General features: G+C 57.2%; 3 protein-coding genes across 3 annotated transcripts; 2 read left to right on the forward strand and 1 right to left on the reverse strand.

Moving 5' to 3' along the window:
- Positions 1-1296: 1296 nt before the first annotated feature.
- B0H64DRAFT_332706 (O-methyltransferase-domain-containing protein) lies at positions 1297-2556 on the reverse strand (the record flags this gene model as incomplete). Its single annotated transcript, XM_062801064.1, has 1 exon — positions 1297-2556. One exon carries the CDS (start codon positions 2554-2556, stop codon positions 1297-1299), a length of 1260 nt encoding a protein of 419 aa, XP_062653648.1.
- Positions 2557-3293: 737 nt separating this feature from the next.
- On the forward strand, positions 3294-4475 carry B0H64DRAFT_427889 (uncharacterized protein; the record flags this gene model as incomplete). The annotated part of the gene is made up of 3 exons (XM_062805813.1): positions 3294-3757; positions 3821-4308; positions 4378-4475. The coding sequence occupies 3 exons, from the start codon at positions 3294-3296 to the stop codon at positions 4473-4475; spliced, it is 1050 nt and encodes a 349-aa protein (XP_062653649.1).
- A 1119-nt stretch (positions 4476-5594) lies between these two features.
- On the forward strand, positions 5595-10296 carry B0H64DRAFT_368944 (cytochrome P450; the record flags this gene model as incomplete). Its single annotated transcript, XM_062801992.1, has 11 exons — positions 5595-6540; positions 6883-6985; positions 7070-7266; positions 7333-7528; positions 7912-7928; positions 8021-8346; positions 8403-8537; positions 8595-8676; positions 8765-8836; positions 8894-9541; positions 9638-10296. 11 exons carry the CDS (start codon positions 5595-5597, stop codon positions 10048-10050), a joined length of 3135 nt encoding a protein of 1044 aa, XP_062653650.1. The 3' UTR covers positions 10051-10296.
- Between the last annotated feature and the right edge of the window lie 615 nt (positions 10297-10911).

The following is a 10911-nucleotide window of genomic DNA, read 5'->3' on the forward strand; positions in this document are numbered from 1 at the left end:
ACACAGGTTTAGACGGGATGGATGTTCCGCTGCGGCGCCGCCCGGACCGGCGCCTACGAGACCTGGCGCACCCTCGCCACCTCCGGCCAGGACCCTGCACGCCAAGACGAGCTGGGTCTCTAGACGCCCCTGATCGTCCTCCCGACCGTCACCGCCGAGGACCTCCTGCGCTGGTTTCCCCTCGCCACCGTCCCGGCCTCCCCGCGCCGCCCCCGCCCGTGCGCCTGCTGGCGCGTCTTCCGCGAGAGTGTGGTGTTCGTCTCCGTGCGCCGCCGCCGCTCCTCGGAGCGCATCGAATCGGGCAACAGCTTGCCTGCGTCGGTCCGGTCTCCCCGCAACAATTAGGCATCGGACAGCATGGGTTTGGGAGATTGGGAATGGTGAAACCGCTCTACAGTATTGAGTTTAGTGCCTACGGGCACATCTTCAGGTAGACCCGTTGACACCAAGTACTCCGAGATCATCACTCGTCTCGACCTGCTTTCCAGCTCCAGACAATCATAGTTGCAGTTTGCAGGCGGACTGGTTGTTCGGTATATGCCGCTATGAATTTGGTGCCTATGTAGAGATTGAGATGGACGGTATAGCTTGGGACGGACAGCACAGGTTAGGACAGACGGTAGATCTTCATCTCATGGTATAGTGTCCGTCTCAAAGGTAAGACGGACACTAGTACCTTGGGATGGACACGTCGTTAGGATGGTCACTATTTTGTCGGATGGCCCGACCCATCTCGCCATATATCAGTATGGACGGGATGGACATTACCTTAGGATGGAAATCTTGATTCATTCGAGTTGGTCATGGTCGTTGAATGGCTAGACTAAGTAGGTACTTGTGGTGGTAGGCGATGAATCACCTGATCGATCCGTTTTATCATCTTCTCGAGCTTCGCCATGCGGGTGTTGTCTCCCCATCGGCGTTGGCCGACCCGGTATGCTGAGACTGGTGGCGGCGATGGTTGGTGGCGGCGATGGTCGGTGGTGTGTGGTGGCCGGTCTCTCGGAGTGGAAGGGAGTGGTCTCTTCGTGGGCTGGGTGCGGCTGAACTATGGGCCTAGGACTTTGGGTTTGTGCACACTCACTGCTAATGGATAAGGTAGGAGATAATCCTCACTCAAAAGACCACAGCCCCAAGTATGGGCTCCGTCGCCGGGGAAAGTCCCCCTGAATCTTAAGAGATTAACGGAGGACCAGGTAGCACGAGCAGATGCACAATGCCCAACATCATCACGACCATCAGTAGGCCGCCGGGAAGCTCCCATTGGAAGTAATAAAGGGGAAAGGTTGGATTTCGTTATTCAACATGACTCGACGTTGGCGTGCCCACAGCCCCTTTGATAGGTCTGAGATCAATGGCTGCGGCCCAGGCATTTCGCAACGGCGAGATGCTCTTGACCTCCCAGCCAGCCTGCGCTGCGAGGCTTCGCCATTCATTCTCGGTGCGCTCCTGTCCGTTCGCCGTCGACATCATGGTCAGGTCCCCATAGCGCCAGACGCGTGAGCTGCGGCCTTCGGCGAGCACCGCCTCGATGATAACCATCCTGGCCCGCGGCGTCTCTACGATGGCGGCCCGGACAGCCGACAGAATCCGGACCACGTCCTCATCCAGCCAGTTATGCAAACACCACTTCATCGTGTACACCTCATACGCCGGCACCGCATCGCGAAAGTCGCCAACATGCAGCGCAGCCATCCTATCACCAACGTCGGCAAACGCCCCGTCCACCTCCCGAAACCGCGGCCGCACCATGGCCACGACAGACTCGAGCTCGAGTAGCGCCCCGCACAGGGTCGGATGCGCGCGCAGCAGCGCCGCAACAAAGTCCCCCCCGCCGCCGCCCACGTCCAGCACGACCGCATCCCCCAGCTCCTCCCAGGGATAGTCGGCCAGCATGCCGGGAGCCTGCGCGACGGCGCCCGCGCCCAGCGTCTTGTGGAACTTGTCCTGCAGGCCGCGCGCGGCAAAGTAGGCAAAGATGGTCTGGTCCGTGCCGTACTCCAGCTGCGCGGCGCTGCGGGCCTCGCCGTCGCGGACGGCCGCCGGGAGGGAGCGGGCCGCGTCGTAGAACTCGTTGCCGTACAGGTCGACCCAGCGGTGCCATTGCGTCCAGTGGCTTTTGGTTAGAAGTGTGGACGAGGCGCTGTTGCTGTACAGGCCGGTGGCGGCGTCGTAGGCAAAGATGCCGTTGTTGTGGAGCACCCGCATGACTTGACGGAGCCGGAGAGGCTGTAGGCTGCTGCTCCGGGCGAGGTCTGCGATGGATTGCGGTCCGGAGGCGAGCAGGTCGGGCATGTTGTTGGACACGGCCGTCCAGAGGCATTTCGTGTCGAGATAGGCGAGGTAGTTCTCTGCAAGCTGCAAGGCTGGTGGTTGGATTTGGCGCACCAACCTGTCGGCCAAGTCGACTGTTTTAGACGCGAGCTTCCATGTCTCCTCGTCTGGCACTGAGTCAGGGTCCGTGAGCCGGGCGAGGATATCTTGCTGCAAGGGGCCGTCGAAGGCATCTACGGCTTCCTGCAGGGCCTCGTTGAGTTTCTGGAGCACGGAATCCATCATCTGCCGAGACATGCTGTTGCGTGGAAAAAAGGTAGTACCGAATCGTAGGTAGGTAGTCGTTGTCGTCAACAAGGTTCACCGGACGCTGATGGACATGGGACTCGCGGGCCGGGCATTGGGGAGAACAAGGCACATATTACGTAGTACCGACTCTGTCAAAGGGTTCGGTGCTAGTTGAGTATTCCCTGAATATCTGTAGAGAAGACATGAGCAACTGACCGGAGGACAACATTGAAGGATGCACTCACCACATGTGCAAGCACCTGTGTGACCGTGTCTTGATACGCCTAGCAGAGGAAAACCCCGAAAGGGTAACTCCCTGCAGTCCAGCTGGTTACCTATTCTCGGCACCCGATTTCGTTGAAATCCAATGAGGTAATTACGTACGTACCTTGAACTGGGGGGTGTCATGGAAGTTCGAGCTCGGAGACTTTCTAGCAAACTGCCCGGGCAAGATGTCTCCAAACGGGTTTACTGCTGTGAAACCAATGACACCGGCGTGGTGTCAGGCTGGGGACTTGGAGAACCGCCAAGTTCGGCGACATTTCAGATTACCTGCCTAGGTACCTACCAGGTATCTTATTGAGTCAAGGTCTGGTTCTTATCAAGCCACCTACCAGAGGTCCATGACCATTCTCAACTTTCTCTTGCCTGTTTTGCTCGCTTTGGGCATCTATTATTCCTGGTCTCTATTCGTCCGCCAACAGCACGAGATAATCGGAAACACCGAGAACATGCAAGTCCTCAAGGGCACAACAGCGGCCGCTGCAGTGGCCGCTGCGGCTGGTCCAAAGATCTACGATGCTCTCATCGTCGGCGGCGGCCCAGCCGGTATGTCGGCAGCCCTAGCACTGGCCCGCGTCTGCCGGACATCCATCCTCTTCGACACAGGCGACTACAGAAACCAAGGAGCACGGGCGATGCACACATTCCTGTCACGCGACGGCATCGACCCGGTTGGGTTCCGCGCCACCGCACGCCAACAAATCCAGGAGAAATACTCGGCCCAGGTGTCCTTCATGAAAACCAAGATCGTCCGCGTTTCCAACACGGAGATCCTGCCCGGCTACAAAGGCTTCGAAGCCACCGACAGCGCGAACCAGACCTTCCAGGGGAGGAAGCTGGTCCTCGCCACGGGGACCGAGGATCTCCTCCCTACAGATGTCGATGGTTATAAAGAAAACTGGCCCGACCACATGTAGGTTCTGCCTGCCTTGGGAGCCGAGACCACTACCTACATATTTACTGACACAGCAAAAAGATACCAGTGCACTTTCTGCGACGGATTCGAGCAAAAGGACTTTCCGATCGGCATGTTCACGTTCCCGAACCCTTCTTACGCCGGCTTCGCCTTGATGGCCCTCCCCTTTAACCCGGACGTGACCATCTACAGCAACGGACCCGTCCCGGACGACGAACCTACGCAGATGGCCCTGAAAAAGGTACTGGCTGCCGGCGTTAAGCTCGACGAGCGACCGGTCAAGCGGCTGGTCAACAACGGCGAGGGTCCCGCGAACGGCATCACGGTCGAGTTCGAGTCCGGGCCACCGGCCAAGCTCGGCATGCTGCTGCACCGCCCGCCGACCCGGAGCAGGGCGCACGACCTGATCGAGCAGCTGGGCCTCCAAACCAAGCCCAACGGCGACGTGCAGGCCGACCCGATGATGCTGCAGTCGAGCGTGTCGGGCTGTCTCGTGGCGGGTGATACCCAGGAGTCGATCAAGCAGGCCGTTGTAGCGGCTGCCAACGGTGAGTATTTCATGGCTCACGGGCCCTCCGATGCCGGGTTGATGCTGACCGTGCCGTCTATGTTTACAGGTGTTCGTGCTGGCGCCGTGGTGTCACTCCAGCTTTCTGATGAGGAAGGAAACCGAGCGTTGGCTGAAGCGGAGAAGGCAAAAGCGGCGAGTCTGTGATGCTCTCTCTGCAAAAGTAGAAGTACTAGAGAGGAAGCCAAAATCAATATCGAGCCGTCTCTGAAGCCCAATGGGTGGGGGTACCTTGATTCTCTCCAGAACAAGATCGGACAGGAGAGTCAATAATTAATCGGATCACTTTCACTTCTGAGCTGCCATCCAACCTACTGCTTTAAGCTTCTCTCAACTGTGATACCATAAATACGTGGCTGTTGGACTTTCAACACATCTAATTAGGGGGCCCTTCAATTGGCAGCCTTCGCCGGGCCGGGTCGAGTGCTACATACTCGACGGACCGACCCGATGGTAGTGGCCTTGATGTACGCGCCGGTGAGTTTATGACGAAGAACAGCGGGGATACCTGCCACGAATGTCAATGTCCCAATTCTTTACCCTCGAGATCGGGGATTTTCTATCGCCAAGTCCGACTCCGACTACCTCACTGCGGTCTCCGAGTCGCCAACGATGGTCACACACGTCATACCCCAGGGGCAGCTGCAAGACAACTTTGTACACTAATTCCGCGAGTACCTTGTTGGCTCCTTGCCAGCTTGTGTTAGGTCTGGGCCCCCGCAGACAAGCACGCTTGGCCTGTGAATGTCACACCGAGTCTCAAAGCCGTGATGATCAGGTTACCACCGAAGTCCTATGGATCGGGCGAACTGCGCGCTTGGCGCTCGCTTGAGTCGGTCCTTGTCGTGGTTCCAGCTGGTGAGGTTGGTGGACTCGTGGATCATGGGAGCAAGGTGGTGTGGTTGCATATGTTGGGGGTGGGGAAAATAAGCAAAATCAAGAGAGGCTCGATGTATGTATGTATGTATGTATGTACATCATAAAGCCAATACCACCACGGCCCGCAAAGCGGGGCTCTAAGCCCCTTGTTAGTCGTCACAAGTAACTAAAGGTATCCAATCCTCCTACCGTACTCTGGTACAGGAGGTTCCCATCAAATGAGAGCCTCTACTGTTGGGGAATCTGCTGCCCGCTTCCAATCTTGTCACTCTTGTGTCAACCGTCACGGGTGGACACATATCCAACTCCTTTTACCGCATGCACATAGCTCCTCTGTTGTAAACACCTTGGACAGCCATGGCACGACGACTTGACGGCCCTTCTGTGATGGCAGCAAGACGAGAGCCAAAGTACCGAACCTCTTGCGATAATTGTCAAGCGGCCAAAGTAAAATGTGGACAGGGAAAGCCGTGCCGCAGATGTTCCTTACACATACTCCAGTGTGTCTACAGTCCTTCTCGGCGCATGGGCCGTCCCAGGTCAAAGAAGAATGGCGTCATCCCAGACTCCTCCTCTCTGAGGCAGTCCAGTCCTAAACCCTCCGGCAACAACATAACGGGCAGCACCAGGTCCCGACCGCCCACCCCAGCGGCAGCTGCACCTGCTGGGTGTACCGTCTTGGACACTACGACAACGGTGGTGGGAGCAGAGGCAGAAGCAGCGGCCAGACCCGGATCTTCGCACTCGGAACGTTGGGACGATGGCGGTTCATACCAAGTACCAGACGAGCTCGATCACACCTGGAGCCCTCTCATGCACGGCCACGAATTCGAGCCGGCTCCAAACATGAATTCGGCGGTCGGGACAGAAAGTCATTCCAGGCGCAAGTCCGTGACGGTGACGGAACCCATGGACGTGGACGGCGTGTCTCGCTGCTTCGAGCTGGACCTGCCTTCCTTCTTGCAAACCATGTCGGGCTCAACGACCTCCCAGCCCCCGTCCATCTCGGCGCCCGCCTACGAGAACCTGTTTGGATCTCCACTAGACCTCCTCCTCCAAATGCCTCAACCGGTCGTTGCAGACCATGAAAAGGACGCTCCGTCGTTCCCGGCCGAACCATCCCCATCGCCGCGACGAACAGAACAACAGCAATATCCCGGCCTCATCTCAGATAGTAATATAATCTTTGCTCAAGCAACAGCGGCGGCATCTCCCCGACAATGCACCGCGCGAGCATGTACTCCAATGGACCAGAACCTGGACGATTCGTTGTTTGATTGGGTCCCTGATCTGGCAGATGCATGTGGCGACCGGACACTGTCCCGAAACACATGTCTCTCCCGAGCCTCCCCCTCCACCAACTTGAGCGGCGGCCGTCAACAGCGCGCCGGTGCTGCCCCGCCGAGCCCTCCCGACACTGCAACCGCGTCCCTGCGGCGGCTTTCCACTGGTTATGGTTGCCGTAGTAGTAGTAGCCTCCACGGCAAAAAGACGGCCAGAGAGAACGAAGACGAGGCGGATCACAACGACGACGACGAGAACGATGAGAGCGAGGACGATGAGGACGAAGACGACGGGGAAGGGCCGTGCATCATCCCATCGTCATTCTCACCACCGTCCAACCGTCCCCAGTCATGCCTCCGAAACGAGCCAGCCCCCAGCAGCATGTCTGGAGCGAGAATGAGAGGAAGCGACCACTGCGGCTGCGTCTCGGCCGTGTCACGATGCATCGTGTCACTGCGGGCCGCTGAGCAGCAGCAGCAGCAGCAGCAGCAGCAGTATCAATATCACCACCACCACAGCCGCCACAATCACCACCACCGGGGGAGGACGACGAGCCCACCGCCGTTGTCGCTCGACAGCGCGCTGCTCATGGAGAGCGAAGTCGCGGCGTCCCTGGCCCGGCTCGACCGGTGCCGAGCCTGCCGCTGCGAGAGCACCATGCAGCTGCTCGCGCTGGTCGGCGTGCGCATGATGCTGAGCCTGCTGCAGAGGTCGGTGCGGGACGAGTTTGCGTCGCCTCGGGGGCACTCTGGACATGGGCGGGAACCTACGGTCGGTAGTAGTGATGATAGCAACATGAATGGTAGTAATTCGGGGGTATTAATAGGGGAAGGACGAGGAGACGGGATGCTTTGGATTGGCAAGTACAGAGTCACGCCACGAGCGCGGCTGAGGTTTCTGCGGCGGCTGTTACAGGCACGGTGTTATAGACTAGCGGTGCTCGTTGAGGGACGAGAAAGGTTGGTGGATGATGATAGCCTTTCGCGCGACTGTTTTTCGGGGGCGTCATCGCTGCTGCTGGCGGATATTTCGCAGGGGTTGCAGACGGTGATGGGATTGCTAGAACTCTGGAACTCCAACCCCTGACGGCTAGTTTGAGTAGGTACTTTCCATGGATATATGGGTGACTTCCGGGTTGCGGGTATGGGGGTGATACGGATGCTATATAGGTACCTATACAGATAAGGTAATGACACCCAACTTTACGGAGGCTGCGAATGGCGTCAAGTTGATGGCCTCTGACGTTTCGCCCTAAAGCACGCCATCACTCCCTGGCTAGCACGCCACGTTACACTTGAGTTGCGTGCGTAGGCCAGCGCCATCAAAATGTATCGACTATCAGACGCCCGTCTAAGTCAGCCACGAGCCTCTCGAGGACGCCACCAACCAAGTGCCTGCTCACATGTGCACAAGTAGATAGATACTACTATGCCGTCGGTTACCGACGGCACACCTGGACATGCCGGGTAAAACACCCGGGGTCACAGTAGCCGGGTGCAGGAGATGAGGTCTAGAACCATGAAAACCAGGGCCCATCGCTGTTCTCATCATTGATCCGTCTCACTGTAACACGACCAAGATTGCGTTCATTCCCGCCATAATGTCACCATCCGTGGACGTCTTAGCTTGGTACCTTCCCCTTGGCCAGGGGACTGTAAATCTGTTCAATGCCGGAAGCCTCGTTTTTGCCGTCATCTTCGTTATCTTTTCACTCGACTATGCCAACTATGTCAGACAGAGAGCGAAGCTCGGCAACACACCAGTTGTTGGAGATGACCCCTACCTCTTGAGGCGTTTGGGTTGGACCGAGAATCGCGTGAACCTAGGGAGAGTTCTGCAACGCGGATATGATACGGTACGATGCCCTTGTCCTTTACCGGGCAAGTCTTTCGCGGCACTGACGAGACACAGTTCAGCAGAAAAGCCAAGCCGTGGGCGTTCTGGGGCCAGCACGATGACTTAATCGTCGTCATGCCACCCGGAACCGGCGAAGAGATCAAAAATGCCGACATGACCAAGCTGAACTTTTTGAAGGCCGCCGAGGATGTAAGAAGTGCTTGTCTGATGGCCGGCTTCGGTGCCTGGCACTGACTTGATGAACAGAATTACCACTTCCGATTGCACAGCATGACAAATGGCCGCGACCACGTCGATGCTATCAGGCTGTCTTCCAGCAAGAATATGAGTCCGTATCATTCCATCATTTTTGGCACAACACATGGTGACAGTTGAGTACCTACCGAACCAAAGCACTGACGACATGCGAATGCCAGACCAACTTCACCAGGCGCTTGTGAGACAGAGCGATGAATCCATCTCCTTGGTTCTCGATGGGTATGCCAAAAGTGCGTTTTCAGAGGAATTTCTGCGGTTTTGAGTCCAGAACCTAACAGACACGGCAGCTCGCGAGCCCTTTGCCGCCTTCCTGACGATCTGGCATCTCGTCAACATTGTCGCCGCATCGTATATCGGGCCAGACTTTCCCAAAGACGCCGAGTTTATCAAGGCGATCGAGTCGTATGGTATCGACATGACAAACTTTGTCTTCATGTACTTCCGTGTTCCCACTCCCCTTCGAAAAGTATTTTGGTACCTCTCGCCACAGGGGTTCCGAGTCCGCACACTCGCCAGGAAGCTGACCCGGTTCATTGGCGACGAGGTTCGGAGGGCCATCGACACATGGCGTAAGACGGGCCGCGCACCGGATCAGTACACTATGTTGGGTGCCTTGCTGGATGTGAAGCGGGCCAGCGGGCAGCTTAAGCAGGATGCTAAGGCAATGGACCAAGCCGACGAGGAGCGCCAGATTCGGATTTTCTCGGACGAACTCAGGCTCACTGCGTTTGAAGCTGCCGGCCCACCTGCTTGTGTTCTCACGCAGATGCTCTTTGAATCCATCGAGCACCCGGATATTGTCAAGCCGCTTCGCGACGAAATCGCGTCTGCTCTCGCTGCACATGGCGGCGAGTGGTCACATGAGATGTTCAACTCGCTCCCGCGGCTCGAGAGCTTCACGCGGGAAACCCTGCGCGCCGACGGTCCTACCTTGTGTAAGTCCCGGATGGCTTTTCTTTGCCGACTTTGGTTTGGTATATTACAGTAGGTATTCGTCCAACCGCTAACCAACAATCATTCGAACTTTGAAGTCAGCCTCACACGCTCCGTCCTACAGCCAACGCGGCTCAAATCCGGCCTGACCCTCACTCCCGGCACCATGATCACAGGCGCGGCATGGTTCATCCAGATGGACGAGGCGCACTACCCGCGGGCGCACGAGTTCGACCCGTGGCGGTTCTACGACGAAAAGACCAACACGGCTACCACCAAGTCGACGACGGCAACCAACACGTTCCTTGCCTTTGGCCACGGCTCGCAGTCCTGTCCGGGCCGCTTCCTCGGCGTCCGGCTCACGCAGATCGTGTTTGCCAAGATGCTGATGCGGTACGAGTTCGGGTGGGAGGACGGGCAGAAGGGCAGGCCGGAAAATGTGGTCCTGCCGGGCCAGCTGCTGCCACAGTATACGGCGACGATGGTGCTCAGGGAGAGGGAGGGGGTGTGAGTCATCCATGATGCAGTACGGGTGGCAAAGGATGGGCCGGGATCATGGACTTCTTCCGCGTTTGCCATGGAATTCAGGGGGGACGTACCTTGTGAAGCTAAGTACCTACAGGTACCTACCTTACTTACTGTAGTGTAGATACCCGCTTGTTCAGGGGGGGTCGGGGTGGAGGCAAGCCAAGTGTAAAAAGCGGAAGTGTCATGTCGTTTGCGTACTGTGTATGAGCGGTTTGATGATCGAGCCTATCGGTGACATTTGTGAAGTCATTGTCATTTCTAATAACCATCTAGGCCAGGTCGTTGATCCAGTTCGCTTGTTCAGAGGGGTGGTCACACAGGCTACCAAGTAGGTATGTCTCACTCTCGGCTCGGCAACTTTCCGGCCACTTTAGAGAGGCGCCATCAAACGCCGTGGCACGATGCAGTGGAGAGAGAGGATTGACCAATGAAAGAAGAAAGTTCAATTATCTCGTTTCAATGGCAGCAATTGAACAGCTCTCGTTACACTGGTACTGGTAGCAGTTAAGCGCAGCCGCGGTCACGTCGAGTCGACTTTCTTGATTTTCGATCCCCAGACACGCAACATCGTGTTGTTTTGCCTGGACAGCTATCGGAATCCAAGATGAGGCGCTCACAGGATAACGACAACACGACTGACCATAGCCACAGCCATCAACAGGATGTCGAAACCACTACCGGCTCAACGGACGGCCGGGTTGATGATGGGGAGCAGGACCCGCCAGAGCCAGCGGCGGGATTTGGAACGCTGCTGGTAAGATTCCTGCGGATGATTTTGCCACCGCCCGGCAAGAGATGCTAATGGACTACGGCTTCTTCTAGCGAGTCCTGAGGTTCAGCACGC

This window comes from Chaetomium fimeti, assembly GCF_033439085.1.
Source record: "Chaetomium fimeti strain CBS 168.71 chromosome Unknown B0H64scaffold_15, whole genome shotgun sequence".
Taxonomy (NCBI): domain Eukaryota; kingdom Fungi; phylum Ascomycota; class Sordariomycetes; order Sordariales; family Chaetomiaceae; genus Chaetomium; species Chaetomium fimeti.